This window comes from Anser anser, assembly GCF_964211835.1.
Source record: "Anser anser genome assembly, chromosome: 19".
In the NCBI taxonomy this organism is placed as follows: Eukaryota; Metazoa; Chordata; class Aves; order Anseriformes; family Anatidae; genus Anser; species Anser anser.
Genome location: NC_139740.1, coordinates 11,663,564 through 11,680,901, shown reverse-complemented (window position 1 = coordinate 11,680,901; position 17,338 = coordinate 11,663,564). Strand labels below are relative to the sequence as shown.

Sequence of the window (17,338 nt, the reverse complement as noted above, 5' to 3'; positions counted from 1 at the left end):
CCCCCAGGGCCCCGCCCGCCACGGCTCGGGGCTCCCCGCCGGCCCCGAGGCCCCGCCCACCGCGCGCACCGGCCCCTCCCCCCGGGTAAGGGCTCGCGGCCCGTCGCGCGCGGCGGCCGTTGGCTCCCTCAGCTCGGCGCGAGGACGCGGCCGTCGCCCCCTCACGAGCGGGGCTGCCTGAGGGGAGCGCCCCGGGCATCGCCGCCCGTTCCCCGGTCCTCGCCTCACAACTTTTCCCCTCACGGGATTAGCTCAGCCCCAGCTAAGCCCTTCCTCGTGCCCTGTTACTGTTCTGGAGTGCCATGTTAGCTCACCTCAGCAGCCCGCCCTTCTGTTTGCTGCTCTCCTGTATTTCTAGGAGGCCTTCCAGCTGCGATACCCCGCTGCCGTCCCGAGGCACGCTTGCCCCATGTAGGTCCCCAGCACGCAGCCTCAGCTGTTTTCCCCAGCCCTTTCCCTGATCTGTAACACCCAGCCCTGCAGTCTCCGTGGCTCCTTTGGCCAAGGTATGTGGTTCTGGACTGCTCGCGCTCCAACAAGTTATGACCCGGCAGACTTTCTTCACAGCACTTCTTCGATCCTTTGGAATACCAGGTGTTCAATTTCAACTTTTAAGCTGCTATTTTTTTCCATCTGGAAAATTCTAGTCCTGTTCGGTATCTGCGTTTGCGACTGATGTGCTTTTCTTCTTTTAACTTCATTACTCTTGCTAAAATGTTTTGTGATGTTTTTATTTTACAAAGATCTTAATGGTAAGGCTAAAACAAGCCATGTAAAATGTCTCTGGTAAATCCTCCTCTGGATACATTCTTGTTAACTGCTGCGTGCAAGGATTACTTTCTTATTGTTTGTATGATTTAATTTTGGTCTGTCCTAATTGCTATTGAATTGTTTTAAATTGCAGTCTCCCTCTCCATTTTCTTTAAATTCCCATACACGTTTCTAGCATGGGATCACACAGGGGATCTCGGGAAAAGCTCTCAGTGATCTGATAGTGGTACAGAATCATAGAATCAGAGAATATGTCAAGTTGGAAGGGGTCATCGAGTCCAACTCCTGGAACCGCACAGATCTACCCAAAAAATTAGTCTGTGTGTGAGGAAATGTGTGACTGATGCAAAGTGCCTGAAAGGAAGGTGTGGGGAGCTGGGGGTCAGCCTCTTCTCGCAGATAACTAGCGACAGGACTAGAGGGAATGGCCTCAAGTTGCGCCAGGGGAGGTTCAGGTTGGAAATGAGGAGACATTTCTTCTCAGAAAGAGCAGTCAGGAATTGGGACGGGTTGCCCAGGGAGGTGGTGGTGTCACCGTCCCTGGGGGTGTTTGAGGAAAGGTTGGATGTGGTGCTGAGGGACATGGGTTAGTGGGTGATGTTGGTGGTAGGGGGACGGTTGGACCAGATGATCTTGGAGGGCTTTTCCAACCTGAATGATTCTATGCTCAGAGCGGGGGGCCTGAGCGTCAGTAACTCCCTGCTCCCAGCCCACCCAGGGCGCAGTACATCCCAATCTCGTTCCCTGAAGTTGGTCCCTAGGAAACTACAAATCCCAGCATGCCATGCGCCACCTTCGCCGGCCTGTCGAGGCCTGGCAGCTGTTAGCCCTACGGGCACTGTCCCGGCGGGTAGCGCGGTGGATGCCGGGAGCTGTAGTACCAAGGCGAGGACGGCTCTTTGAATACGTGACGTCTGGGCCGCTCTTCCGGGAGCACGGCGGAGATTCGCCCCGTCTCATCGCGAGACGAGCAGTATTTCAAACTAGCCAATCAGGGTGTTGCTATGGCTCGAACTGGCCAATGGCAGAGCGGGGCAGCGGGAAATTTAAATCCCGCCCGGCGCGGCCCGGCGCAGTGGCAGCGTGCTGCGGGAGGCAGGAGGCAGCGGGGCCTGCGGCTGAGGTGCGGGGGCAGGGCGGGGGGAGCAGCCTGTGGCCCTGAGGAGCCGGCCGTGGTGGCGTGCGGCAGGGGCGCGGAGCGTGGACGGCGTGTTCAGCCCTGTCACACGGGACGGGGCTTCGCGGCGGTGGGGCCGGCCGGCATTTCTCTGCCTGTGGAGCTTTCTGGGGTTCCGTGTCGCTGCCTTCTCCTTGTTAAAGGGGTGGGGGTGGGCTGAATGTCCGTGCAGTATAGCTGTGGGGCGCAGTGGGAGTAGCGCTTTAAAATATGCAGGCGCTGTCTATGGGAAAGAATACGCATCTTGCTCCTTAAAAACAATGATTCTGATGTTTCTGTCTGAAGGGGTTTTAGAAGGATGTGTTTACTGGTTTGTTGTTAATGTTTGAAGTTGCCGTAACAATTAAGTTTTTAAAGAGGCAGTTTGTTACGTTATTGGTATCTTTAAACAAGTTGGAGGAGGCTAATGTACCTAATATGAACTACTGTCTCTTGCTCTTGAGCATTGATCCCAGTATTTTAACTTGCGTTCTTGTGGAGTAAACTTGTGGTGTTTACCTTTTTACTCTGTTTTTAGGCTTGTATTCTTTTTGTGCTTCTTGAAATCTAACTAATAACCAAGATGTCTACTAATGAGAATGCCAATGCAGCAGCAGCTCGCTTGAACAGGTTCAAAAACAAAGGAAAAGATACTACAGTGAGTATTCTTATGTAGTAAGTATTTTAGTTAGCCATTGTATCTTTAAGCGAGAGTTGTAAAAGCCAAGAACTTACGGTGAATGTATGTTCTCCAGGAAATGAGGAGGCGGCGTATTGAAGTCAATGTAGAGCTGAGGAAAGCTAAGAAAGATGACCAAATGCTTAAAAGAAGAAATGTTAGCACTTTACCAGATGATGCCACTTCTCCCCTTCAGGAAAACAGGAACAACCAGGTAAATAGGTCCCCAGAACAAATGTGCATAAAGGTTTTGCATTGTACGATCAAGGTAGCCGCACCAGTTTGAATCCTTTCTCATGTGGGACATAGCACAGCTATGTATGCATTATCAGCTTTAATAGACTCCGTTGTAGGTCCTTTTCCAAGTAGCATGCAAGTGTTCTCTGTGCTGCTAAGCTGCCTTTTAAGAGGGTTTGGGCAGTTGTGTTTAAACCTACTGTCTCTGTGTAGCAGTATGAAACAATGTTTTCATCTGTTCAGATAACTGTAGATAAAGCTGTGGCTAAGTTTTTGGAATATCACATAGGGGTATAACTTCTATTAAAGCAAATGGTTGTAAATTATGGCCTCCTCATAGTACTGTGTAAAGGCCTCTGTGGTCGTGAAACTGCATGATCTCCTAGCAAAGCACTCAAGGGAGTTTTCTTGTACAGGTTACAGCACACTGGTCTGTTGAAGAAATTGTCAAAGGAGTTAATAGCAATAACATGGAGCTTCAGCTACAGGCTACTCAAGCTGCCAGGTAAGGAGTTCAGAGGTAACTGATTCAGCTGTGTAAGCCTAGGCAAGGTCAAAGGCTTGGCTTGTGAGTAAATGTCTTCTTATGGCAGCAAATATGGCTCTTATCAGACAGTAGTTCAATAAACAGCTGAGTTGGCTTTATATGGAATGTTTAGGTGTGTTTAATTTAGTCAGAATTTTATGGAAGCCATGTGGCTTTTGATTGTTTAGTGTGCTTGAACGCTTCCCTAAATAGTAGTTCTAGTGATTTGGTGGTAGCAAAATAAACAATAGATAGTCTCAGAGTTCTAGGAGTAGTAGCAGTAAACCCCTTATATCAGAATAAGATATCTTTAAACTATGTTAACATTTAACCACAATATTTGAATGCAACAATCTACCTTAGAATAATGTGCTCAATAGTAGGACCAGAATTCAAAATATGCTTAACTTCCTTTCACCTTTCAGATATAAAATTTAAATTGCTAAAATTTTGCAAGCTTTTACTCTGACTGCCAGAAGCAGCACTCCAGCACTACCCTTCTGTCTGTTGAGAAATATCTAGCAACTCATTTGTGTTATAATTCTTGCAGGGTCTACTTCACTTCTGGGGTCAGAAAAGAACCACTCATAAAGTGAAAACATGCCAAAACAACGTTACAGGTTTAGGAATCTAGTGTTCATGATGTCTAGGTTGGCTGAATTTTCTCTTGTATTGTTTATTTGCCCACTCTGAAGACCGTAATCCATTTTTTTCTTCTTTTAAACATGAATTTCTTTAGAATGACTTAATGGAATCTGTTGTTTAGATCTCTGCAGGCAAAAATAATGCTTCCTCTTTGTTCCTCCTTAGGAAACTCCTTTCAAGAGAGAAGCAGCCCCCCATAGACAACATAATTCAGGCTGGTTTGATTCCGAAGTTTGTCTCCTTCTTGGGTAGAGCAGACTGTAGTCCTATTCAGTTTGAATCTGCCTGGGCACTTACCAACATTGCTTCGGGCACATCAGAACAAACAAAGGCAGTAGTAGATGGTGGAGCTATTCCAGCCTTTATATCACTACTGGCCTCTCCTCATACTCACATCAGTGAGCAAGCTGTGTGGGCATTAGGAAATATTGCAGGTATGTCAATGTAATATGCAACTTTTAAACCTAATCCCTTAGTAGTAATGTCCTCCTACTACAAATGATGTCATGTGTAGCATGCTGAGCTTGTTGGAACTCTAATGCTTTGTGAGTACAGATGTGCTCTGCCATGTAGAACATGCTATGGACAAGTCTTTACCTTCAGACTTGGTTTAATCTCGTGTATAACCTGGCAACCTGTGTGTTCTATTAAATGTATTGCTTCCGTATTTCAATTCCTTTTTCAAATAGCTATATAAGTATGTTACAGCATAGGACTGTCCCTTATTTCACATTTCACTAGAGGTTTTTGACTCAGTGAGCTCTACTCTGTCTCTTTACTAGAAGAGGGGAGGAGGGGAAGGAAGCAGAAGGCTCATGGCACATTGGTCATCACACCCACAACTACTTGCTTTGAAACATGGATATGAGCATTTTAGTAGCTAAGTATACTGAAAGCTCTTGTGCATCTGTCAGGATTGCTTGATCTGCCAGTGTTAGATTCTGTTCTTCAAAACAATATTATAACTACATTATTTTCATTGGTTTTCTTATTAGCTGTAATATTATGATTTGCAACAGCTGTGACTTGCAGAGAATATTGAATTTTCATGCAGAGAAAGTCAGCTCAATAAAATGCTTCTTGGATTAGAGTTTCTTATAGCTTGTATTTAGAGGGTGGTTTCTCTTTTTTTTTTAAACTTGGTTTTAAGGTATCCTTTAGGGAGAGCAATAGAATAATTCAAATAATTTTTGAAAATCCTTCAGTATTATAATATAGAACCCCATCAGCCAATAATTGATAGATTTGGGGTTCCTTGTTATAGGAAAAGCTGTGTTCTTGTGGTAGGACTTAAATATGTCTTCACAGATGTGCAAGTCCCTGCTTAGTTATAAGCTAATGTTTTCTGTAGAGCTTTTCTTAAACTCTTTCCTTCAGAAATCAAATATGGAACCTCACTGGTTTGATTAGAGAAACACATCCTTGGCATAGGACTTACCCATGGTAGTAATCCTTTTCAACTCTTGTTACTACTTTCTATCTAGCCATTAGGCAGAGGTAGCATTCACAATATAACAAGAATTGATTTTGTATGCACACATACCTCTATTCTATCCCTTAACTGGTTATTTTTCTTTCTTTTCTTAGGGGATGGTTCTATGTATAGGGACTTGGTTATTAAATTTGGTGCAATTGAACCACTGCTGACTCTACTGGCTGTTCCTGATCTCTCTTCTCTGGCTGTAAGTTCATAGTATGACTGAAGTTACAGTTGCTAATAAGTAAAAGGGCTAAAGTAGCTTAAACAGTTATTGATGGTTTATTTCAACTCTTGCAGTCTGGATATTTACGCAATGTTACCTGGACCCTCTCAAACTTGTGTCGTAATAAGAATCCTGCACCACCCCTAGAAGCTATTGAGCAGATTCTTCCAACTCTTGTTCGACTCTTGCACCATGATGATCGTGAAGTTTTAGCAGACACGTGCTGGGCGATCTCCTATCTAACAGATGGCTCCAATGACAGGATAGAAGTTGTTGTGAAAACTGGATTGGTGCCACAACTTGTAAAACTTCTGGGATGTAGTGAACTGCCAATAGTGGTAAGCTATCAGGCATGCGAACTGCCGTTGCTTGACTGAACGCATGGGGAAAACTAGTTAAAATAGTGTCCATGTAAGTGAAAGGTTTTTATGAGACAGTAATCTGCTTGTTCCAGGTTTTGTGTAGATGAGCCTTGAGCTTCTGTCTTGACTGAAGACTGTCCTAAATGAGGCATAGAGTACTGTCAATGGCTATCAAGCTTCTTTAAAACAATATATTTAGCACCCAGCCCAACACAATCATCTACCTACTTTAAAGCTTGGGTTTAACTCTATACTGTAGTTGGAAGTTCAAGTTCCAGGAATAGCATTTAGAAGTGACCTCTGCACAGTAACTACAGTGAAACAAAATTATTGTACTTTGACAGAGCTTAGAAAATAGCTTCCTTTTTGCAGTTGTTTGAGCATTGGTTTTGAAGGGGTGTGGTCTGAGGATGCTTAATGTCTGCATATGTAATCGTTATGATAGTATATCCTGCTGTTGACTGGAAGGCTAGAGCAGAGGGACATCAATTATGGCTGTATTTGTTGAAGCACAGCTTAGATAACTCAGTTTTTCTGAAGTACTATTTTCACATCTATTTCAGACTCCTTCTTTAAGAGCCATAGGAAATATTGTTACTGGTACTGATGAGCAGACCCAGACTGTTATTGATTCAGGAGCACTATCTGTCTTTCCAAGTCTCCTTTCTCATCATAAAAACAACATTCAGAAAGAAGCAGCATGGACAATGTCAAACATCACTGCAGGACGTCAGGACCAGATTCAGCGAGTTGTAGATCATGGTCTTGTGCCTTATCTCATTGGTATTCTGAGGAAGGTAAACAAAAAACACATCTTCTGTTAGCACTTTTACTGTTACTGTCTGTGTTCAAATATCTTGTTTTTACCTTCGTAGGGGGATTTCAAATCTCAAAAAGAAGCTGTGTGGGCTGTGACTAACTATACAAGTGGTGGAACAATTGACCAGGTCGTCTATCTCGTTCAGGCTGGTGTTGTTGAACCTCTTCTGAATCTTCTGTCTGCTAAAGACAGCAAGACTGTACTAGTAATTCTGGATGCTATTTCTAATATCTTCCTGGTATGTAGATGTGGTATATTTGATCATTGTCTGGGTTGCTGCAATGGTTCTCCAGTAGCTAGTGCCATACATCTTTCCTGAGGTTATGCTTATCCCTTGCAGGCTGCTGAGAAGATTAATGAGACTGAAAAACTTTGCCTCATGATTGAGGAGTGTGGAGGTCTAGACAAAATTGAGGCTCTTCAGTCACATGAAAATGAACAAGTGTACAAAGCCTCATCTACCCTCATTGAGAAATATTTCTCAGCAGAAGTAAGTGGCTGCAGGACAACTCTTCACTCTGATTTTGTATTCTGGCACCACCTTACTAGATTGAAATGCTACTGCTCTTTCATTTTTTTCTTTTTCTTCTAGGAGGAGGAAGACCAAAATGTTGTACCAGAATCTACTGCTGCTAGTTACACTTTCCAAATTCAGGGCAATACTCCAAATACTTTCAACTTCTAGACACTGCATATACTAACAATGTACAAGTTATTTGGTATACAAGTGTCTGCCATTTCTATGTCTTAATAGCCCCTCTGTTTTTTGTGACCTGTAGCACTTTGTCCAACTGAACCATACTTGAACAGTTTGAAACTGTACATATGTGAATTTTTAACTGTAAACCTCATTCTTTGAGATGCTTGTAAATACACATTCTGTTCTCATTTCTGTCTCTTACTGTCCCTGTCTTGCATAAGAATGCAGGTAGGCAATATAAGTTTCTCTCAAAGCATGAGCCGTTGCTCTGTGTAACCTCCTTAAACTACTACGTTCAAAACACTGAGTAGGCTTTTAAAGAGAATTTGTCTAAAGTTCAATAAAGTGGTATCAATACATCAAATTGAGCTGTGTCAATTGCTCTCTTGAAAGGAAGTTGATATGGTAAATATCATTAATCAATATATAATGCTAAGAATGCTGTGAGACTTGATTCTAAATGTTTTTAAACAGCTTGGTTATTTCAAGCTCTAAATTCTGTGTACAGTAGCCTTCTATTACTGCAGAACAAATGAATTGCTGCTTCTCTCCAGATATTTTACAGAAATCCGATTAGTTCTACCTTGTTTATAACTGAGTTAAAACTACCTCCTATATTTTGAAGAAATATGTTAAGGTTGTTATCCTTTCTTAAAAGGACAGCCATTTCTATACCTAGTTTACCCTTACTCTCGTACTGTTACCAAACACTTCTTTAGCAATGACTTACTTGGAGTGGGAGATACCAGTCTCACTTCCATTACTATTATACACGTTCAAAAGTGGTAACCCCCTCCCTGGAGACTGACATTGTACATAAGCTTGCTTCTACAAGTCTTTTCCACCTCTGTTCTCATAAATATGGTGTTATACCCAAAGAAGAAAATGGATAATTATTGAACTAGACACTTCTTACAGTACAGAAATAAGGGAGCCAAGCCTGCAGTACAAGTCTTTCACATTTTTAAATTGTTTTAACTTACTATGTGGGTAATTCTTGTAGGTGTTGATAAAGCCACTTACATCTTATACTCTTTGATGATAATGTACAGGAAATTGGCTACTTCTTGTAACATTTGTATCTATTTTTATGGTTAGCACTATTTCTTGTAGAGCGATCACTTCTGTGACAATAGTGGATCAGAACTCTGTAAGCCATGCTAGTTCCTCAATGCAGCTTAGAAGGTGGCCGTATCTACACACTGCTGTCACTGGTATGTCAACAGGGCCTAGCAATTCTCTCATCACAAAAGATGTCTTGCAGAAATCACAGTATCCTGAACTGACTAATGCTGACTTCATACTTTTGAATGCACTGTTAGCTGCTTTTCTTTAAACACAAACAATGCTAGAGCAGGTAAGAAGCTTTATTGTAGGAATTTTTAAGACCAGTATGTTTTGTAATTCGATTGTATCTTTTGCTTAAGAAGTTGATGTCTCGGTATTGTTAATCTCTTTGCCTGTTCTGAGATAGGGGGGTGATGCTCAATAAATAGGTGCAAGTTAAAATGCCTACGGCTTGTTCCTAGTCCTACCCGTTGTCTGCACTAGTGACAGACTACAGGAAGCTGTAGGGAGGGCAATAGTGAAGCAGCACAATGCTGGACTGAGGGCAGAACACATGTCTAGCATCATAGATGCCGCAACACACTTGGGATGTTGTTCCACTGTTATCACAGTGGTGGAAGCCATAAAAAGTGGAAGGAACCATTGACCTTGCAGTGCTGAAGCCTTTAATGTTCTGGGAAAACAACAAAAAACAACAAGCAGAAAGGGCTCTTATTACCTCAGCAGTGAAGCCTTGTTGTGTCCTTTGCTTTGTTGTCAAACCTCCAACTTCAACATGAAAATGTAAGGTACGAAATAGTCTGTAAAGAGTTGAAGAAATTAATCTATAGGAAAACAGTTATGCGAAGTCAGTATAAAGCCATTGATACCACATAATTATGTTTGTGGATTGTGAAATGTAATTCAGGATTCTGGAGTAGTTTTAGATATCCAATTCTGTAAAATAATGCATCTTCCGGTAGAGGGTGCTACAGACAGCACTGCAGTTTCTTCTTTGCTTTTAAGAGGTTGTTGTGAAGTTTCATCCAGCGTGGGGCACTCAGGTATGACACACTTGATTTTCCTTTTAAGAAAATACTGAGATAAAATCCCTCAGGCAACCTCTTGTACTTACAGGAAACAACTATGTGCTAATTCCTGAGTATTTAACCAGACTAAATATTTAATGTAAGGCATAATCTTTTAAAAGTGTTATATCAGGTACTGTTACTTTAAAACACACAACTTACTTTAATTGCTTTTTAGCATATATGAAGTCAAATTGACTTCTCTTTATGTAGAAAAGGAGATGAGAATGCAGAATGCTTGTTGAATAGTGTTATCTCTACTTTTCTTTCCTGATATACTGGTTTCAGAATTATCTAATATACTAAGTTAATAATAGAACACTGCAAATTCTTCTCTAGATGCCTGACAGCTCAGTGGCTTAATAATTAACTTTCTGGGGACCAAGACTTTGTTTTTATCCACGAAAAGTGTATTCAGCCTATCCACCAATAAGTCCTGCTCTTGGCAGTATGTGTTTCCACAAGCAACAAACTACAGTGATTATGAGTAAGTGACTGGGGTGAGTCACTCCCTTATTCTAAGAAAATGCAAACTATTTCTGAGGTTAGGCTCCTAGTCACCCATTAGGCTGTGTTTCTAGCTTTAAAAAATGGTAGGAGCAAAAGGCGAGAGGTGCTTATTTGTACGTGTACGTTACCTAGCCAGATTTAAGAGCCAGCATTATTTATTTGGTAAATGCCTAATTCAGGGTAAGGGCTGGAATAAATGACTGGTGGCCTACGTGCCAGTCTGTCTGCTCTGCTGTGCTGAAAGCAACAGTAACAGACCCCTGCTGACATCAACTGGCCTTGAATGCAGTTTTTGCTAGTGCTATTTTACCTGTGGACTGGTGGCAGGATTTCAGTCCAAGATCCCAGAAAACACAACCACCTCTGAAATTCTGATGCTAGGAAATTCTGCTTGTGGGATTGCTTTCACTTGCTGTTTCCTAAGATGTGAGGCTCTGAAGGAAGAGCAGAGGCTTTGTGGTCCTGATTTTCAGTAGGGTATCCGTTCACTTTCCAATACAGGAAGAAGGGTTTAATGCGTGGAAAAGCCAGAAGTGTTTAAATTAGCAGAAATCTATCTTGTTTTCGTGTGATTTAAACTGTAAAATATTCTCTTAAGTGAAGCTGCTTCCTGCTGCTCCATACAAAATAATTTAAATTTCACAGAAATACGTGATGGTATATCAGCAAAAAGGAACAGCTGTAGATTTGTGGGAAAAGGAATTCACTAATCAATGATATTTCACAGGTCTCTTCTATTTTGCAGCAGAGCAAACTGTGATACAAGAAAGTTATCCACAGACATCCAGAAAGTAGCAGGTAGAATTAACCTGGAGCCTGGGAATCCTCATGTCCATTCCTCTAGCCAACCCATGGGACCTCTGGTTATAATTAGCCTTTTGCTGAATATAGCATTATCCCAGGAGTATTGAATCTCATCTGTGATAAGGTAATGAAATAATGTTTGAGAATAGGATTAAATCTTGGGAATGTGTGCAATTTGTGAAAAAAGTACTGTTATTCAAAACAGAAGTAATTAATGAAGATTAATTGTGACTGGTCATATATGGCCTAGGGAGGAAAACATTGACACTCTCACTTAAAACCTAATAGGAAATGCATTAACTCTTTGGCCTGAGCAAAAAAATTAAGCTCAACTCACCTTCAGAGGAAATAATGTTAGATATATAATGTTAATAATGTTAGGAAACGTGTTAGAGAAGTCTAAGAGGGAATTCAGGAGAGCCATCCTAAGGTTGGGAAGGGTGTACCTAACCCTATTGCAGACTTAAGAATATTCAACCTGGAAGTGTGTAACGTTGTTCATTGTGCTTGGAAAACACTTCCTTCTTTCTGATCCATAACATGGCACTGATACAAGTCAGGCAGGAACTCAACATATAGACGGCTAAGAAAGAACTGATGTGTCTTCAGTTTCACAGCACTTCATGTGGAATAAGGGTCACTGGATTCCAGTCCTGTTTCTGACTGCAGAGCACTGTCTGTCTCAGACTGGCTCCAGGAAATGGACACTCTTCCGCTGAAGCCAGAATATTTCGTGGAAGAGCCATGGCCTGTTTCCAGGTTGCAGTTCACCCACTACCCTAGGGAGTGTCATTAGTGGGAGGAAAGTAAAGTTGGGATTTAAAGTGATGAGGAAAGGAGAGAAAAATTAAAGCAGGGTGGAGAAAAATCCTGTTAATTCTTACTAAGCAGAACGTGACCACATTAAAATGTTGTGCTTATCATTTAAACAAAACAATGGGCCAAATCCAGAAATGATGTATAAATCATACGTCAGGAAGGGAGTTTCAATTGACTGACATACTAAAGCAAAATCAAGGGCACTGATTTCACTGGGGAAGAGGTTGGATTACACCCCTGAGCGCAGTGAAAGAGTCAGTATACTAGGAAAGTGTTCTACTTTATTTCATATCTTTCTCAATTTGCATTGCAATACTAAACGACAATTATGGAATCAGCTTTCGAACGTGTGTTTTCTTATTTATATAAGTAGTAGAAAGCTGCTTAATTTGTTATCTGTAACAGATTGGATTGCGTACAGGTTCATGGTGGTAGAATTGTTATAATACCAGGAGTATGTAGCTGTGCTCTGTGGGCATGTGGAAGAATGGATGTACAAAGTTATCAGAAAATCTTGAATAATCTCCAAGGAACATTTCCATCATCCAAATCACTTCATTTTTACCCACTATATGAAACAGATGTAAAAATAGCTCTTTCATCAGTGGATTGCTACACATATTTGGGCTGCAGAGGTTCAATTCTGTTCAAAGCAATACTGTGAAATCATTTGCAGAATGTTGCTGTTAATCAGAAGCAGCAATTTAGTGTTACGTATCCTTCTCTTTCCACCCCCGACTCCCCTTCCCAATTCTGAGCAGGAAACGACACTTGGACGCAGCTCAGCATACTGACTTTCTGGATAGACTCTCTAGGAATGAGGAGGGACTTGAATTCTCTCCATATGTCATTTCCTTTCCCCTAATGGCTAAAAAAATAACATTGTTGTAGTCCATATAACTTACAATAGAGAGCACATTACCAATATAGAAAAATAAAGGGGCGAGGTGTGTGACAGGACATCCACATTCCATTTCTTAAAAACGGCTTTGCAAAATTTGACTTGAAATAACCAGAAATCCTTCTTCTCTGTGTAGAAAAAATGTTTTATATAGTTCCTAAAACTGAAGCTGTTACCCCATCTGTGCTTAAGTGCATATCAACACCTGCAGACTGTGGCCAGACATGGATTAGAAAAGGAAAACGTAAGCAGAGGCGGGATGGCAGAAAGTATGCAAGATTTAAATTAAGCCAGAAAAGAGAAACAGAGGTGTTTGAGGAAGACTGGCAATGGGGATCTAATCATTTCCAATAAAACCTATTTTAATAACAAATAATCCTGGAATTAACTTAAGAAAAATCAGATTGGCCCAGTCCTACAACTACCTTTTGTCCAGACTACCTTTAAAAACTTTTCTGTTCAGTATAACCAATAGCATATGCAGATATCTTAAACTGCTGCAAAATACAAAATTTGATCTGCTGTATTGCACAGCGGATTTGCAGCTGTCAACAGAATTCAGTGTGCCATAGTTACAAACAAAAAAAAAAAGAAAAACATTTAAAAAAAACATTCTAACTAAACGGGAAGCTTACTTCCTCATAGCCAACTGACTGTGGATTCGACTCAAATTGGAACATAATGTTTTCTAGCAATGTATTCCAAATGCTTGTTAAATTTGTAGTAACCAAACTGTGCAATGTGCTTTACAGAATAAATGAGATATAGCATTCACTCAAAAATAAATAAATGTGTAGTCAGTGAATGCATATATATGCATATAGGGGCTAGATGCATCACTTTGCAGAATGATTACACCTGATTGCAGAAGCAAGACCTCACATCTTTTATTAGACAAGTTACCTAGCTAGACATGTTGGCCCTGAATTCTACTGCTAAAAGTAAAAACAAAAACAAACAAAAAAACACCGTTCTGCCAGTTCTATGTTAAAGGCTTTCAAGAGTGGAATAAAAGAACAATTGAAGACATGTTGACAGGTTTTGGTTACTTTTAGCACTTACTAGCCTACTAACCTACTTAACTATGTGGGCTGTTCTTATGTAGCTTGCAACCTTGCTTTATCATTTTTCAGATTAAATCATTTTGTTGTTAAAGGTCTACACACTTGTTAATGTAAGACAAAGGGGAATGCTTTCAGTGCTTCAAAAGCTGGTTAGCCTAGGTTCTTTGCAGTAATTCAGGAAACGGTATGACTATATGCATTACACACCCTTTAGGACAGCTCATTCTGGTTGCTTCCCCATGGCAGAAAACAATAATCTTGTGGGGTTAAGGTTTTGTTAGCTATTTTTGTTGTTGAACCTTGCAGATTCAATAACCTGTAGAAGTACATAATAATGTTACAGTTCGATAGCTCTCCTGGAATGAAACTCATTTCTTGAATGAAAATGTTTGGAAGTAACTTGTATGAGACACATGGAAAAACTTCCACTTTGTTGAAGAAACACAGAAAATCAGAACTATAATGTTTTGTTTAAATGATTTACACTGCCCCAAGATGCTTGCTTTCTCTGCCAACATTAGATAGACAGAGAAGTATGTTGCCAGCCACATTGCCTATCCCTATCAGTATTTGTGTCTCCACAAGAGATTGGAATGGGATAAATTGGCCCTCTTGAAACCTCATTTTAACCCCTGACATGTATGCAATTCTGTAAAGCCAGAAACATGAGTTTTTAATCCCTGAATATCTAGATAAGTAATGATGGGCAATGAGAACAAGCTAATTATGCCAAAGTATTATGGCTTATCAGATAATGTTCTAGCAGTTTGGGGGAGTCAGGAAAGCATCTCTTCTTTCCTTGGCTGCATGGATGGAAGGTACATCATAGAACACTTTTTTACTTCTTCGAAGGCATTATATACTGGCTGTGGCACAAGCCTGATGTTAGCTAGGCTAAGAGAGAGATTTAATGTGGCAGCTACCTTCCAACGTATCACTGTTGATCAGTGGTGTCTAAGGGGTGAATTTGTAGAAGCAGAACTGAGTCAGCTTTTGGCATTGCTGTCAGTGGCACCCTGCTCTTGGCATCAGCATAATTAAGACTTGGAGAGACTTACAGTATAGGAGATTTTACAGCTCATCTTTTGCAGACAACAGAATTATTGTTTCAAATTGATGCTGGGCCACGGGGGATAGGAAAGATTAGAGAAGGCCTGGTATTCCTTTAGTGGCTAAATAATATGGCTTGGTCGAAAACAGTGCTTTATGTCAACTGTTTTAAATAGTTTGGGCTGACAGTCTTCCTAATAACACTTCATTTGTCTAAGCTACATACCACTGGGACAAATACACAGTGTCAAGTTGAATCAGACTATATCTAGAGACAGATGTTGTAGTACGGTAGTAAATTCTTGATACATGTCACTCAGAGGAGATTGCTTCTAACTGTCTTATTCAGGAAGGTCTTTTATGAACCTATTTATATTAGCCAAATAAATCCACGGATAAAATTCACAAAGCAACATGAGAAAGTCCTGCAGTGTAAATGCATGATGGAACATGCAATTCTTCAGGGAAACCTTAGTAATTAGTTGGAATACTTAGCATATAGCTCTCAAGGCACTTGATGAAGCTGGCCTTCAAAGAGTCCAGTAAAGGCATTGTATTATCAGCAGTATTTTATGGATAAATAAGGTGAAATCAAGCAAAAATAAAGGCTTTTTTTTTGGGGGGGGGGGGTGGGGGGTGGGTAGGAGGAATTTTTATTTTATTTTATTTTTTTCAGAAATAGACCCTTTAGGCCCAGGTCATTGAGGACCTAGTTTGTACTTTGAGTTGGCACTCCTGCTGGTATTGAAGGTAAGACAAATGAGGGAAAATCTTTAGGCCTAAGATATTTCACTATGCTTAAAGACTGTGAAACTACGCTCTGCCCTTTGTGCTGGGCTGTTAAAAATGCTGTGTGAAGTCTGTCATTGGGTCAGTGCAGGTTCAACAACAGGGAATGGTGTTGACTTGAGTTAGACAACAGTGCTGGAGTTAGAACATTAGCGTAAATGAGAACAAAACCCATTTAATTTCTATTCATTTGCCCAAGCACCATAACATGGCTTCTCACTTTAAATGAACAATAGACTTACCTCTTTCAGAAAGTGAATTTTAGACTCTGGCTAGTAATAAAGTATAATGCAGTACCTGTATTTATGATCTGTCAATACCTGTCTTTACAATCTGGTTGGTTTTTTCTTCTTCTTTTTCATTTAAAGTCACATTAGGATAGTGCTATCCTGCGGGACCATGATGAAGAGGAAATAACACGGCTAAAGAAGTGCATGGAATATCTGTGCATCAGTTACTAATCTGCTCTGGATGGATGGATTTAGAAGTTATCTTAGTGACTAACCACTGGAAAATCCTGTGATATGGGAGCTCATGAATTTTTTTGTAGCCACAGCTGCAGTCATTTCCCTTCAGAGACACATCATTTCCCCAAGACACATCCTGTCTCAGAGGGCTATGGTGTCTGCTGCTCCCAGCTTCTGTCCCCTTTTTCAGTAGCCAGCATACGGGTGGAGATTTCCTTCCTAGTTTCTTCTCCTGAAAAGTTTCATCTCAAGCTCCAGCTTGAGAAATTGATTGAATCTTGACCTCTTGCATAAACATTGTCTCTGCATGTCAAAGGGAGTCTTAGTGAGAACCAGAGCCTCTGTCTAGACATGTTTCTTCAGCATATAACTCTGATAGGTATGTCTTCCACAGCTGGGTAAACTCTCTTTGTCTCTGAGCAGTAACGATATCAGAGTTAAACCAGGTATTTAAGCATGTGCATTTGAATACTTGAATGTAGTTTATTCAGTTCACCAGCAACCAAAGCAATGCAGTCTGATAATTATAATCTGCAAATGATAATAAGTAGTTTTGTACAAAATTAAAGTATTGATTGCTAGTTTTCTCGTCCTCAAATGCACACGCATTTTATATGTGACTTCAGTAGAGTTTGATCCTTTCATACAAGATAGCAGCAGGGAAGGTAACAAAAAGCCTCACAACGGACAGAATTCCATTTAGGAACAAGACAAAAATGCGATGGACCTGCAGTGAATCTAGGAAGTACGTTTGCTATTTTAACAAGTAATAAATGGATTAGAGAAGGATTAAAAGAAAAAAAAACTGTGCTAGAGAGGTAGACGAGGGGACTGGTGCCCTTTGCAGGCAAGTATGTTGATGAAGCAGGTCAAGGCTGAAAGAGATCACAGAAAGCAGTGTTCTAGGTGGCATTGGGAAGTCATCACCTGCAAAATCGGTGAGGAGGAGAAAGATTCTGCAAGTCAGTTCTGCAAAATCAAGATATCTTTTGTTTCATTATCTTTCAGACAATGAAGCAATATGGGGTCCAAACGCATTCTCTTCTGAGATTCTCACAGTAGCTGTGATATCCACACAGATCGCTTACGCTCATTGTTCTCTTACTGCATATTTCAGGACAGTAAGTATTTTGCTTATACTTAAGGAAACAACTTGTTTAGGTCATTGTTCTTTTGAAAGACAGTTTGCCCAGATTCCAA

The 17,338-nt window shown here is 40.8% G+C and overlaps 1 protein-coding gene across 1 annotated transcript; it reads left to right on the top strand.

Annotated features, from left to right (window-relative positions):
- Nucleotides 1-1,765: 1,765 nt before the first annotated feature.
- On the top strand, nt 1,766-7,963 carry KPNA2 (karyopherin subunit alpha 2). Its single transcript, XM_083805396.1, has 11 exons — nt 1,766-1,894; nt 2,466-2,585; nt 2,683-2,820; nt 3,260-3,348; nt 4,180-4,448; nt 5,602-5,696; nt 5,792-6,055; nt 6,643-6,876; nt 6,955-7,137; nt 7,240-7,389; nt 7,492-7,963. Exons 2-11 carry the CDS (start codon nt 2,511-2,513, stop codon nt 7,582-7,584), a joined length of 1,590 nt encoding a protein of 529 aa, XP_083661522.1. The 5' UTR covers nt 1,766-1,894; nt 2,466-2,510; the 3' UTR covers nt 7,585-7,963.
- Nucleotides 7,964-17,338: the final 9,375 nt, after the last annotated feature.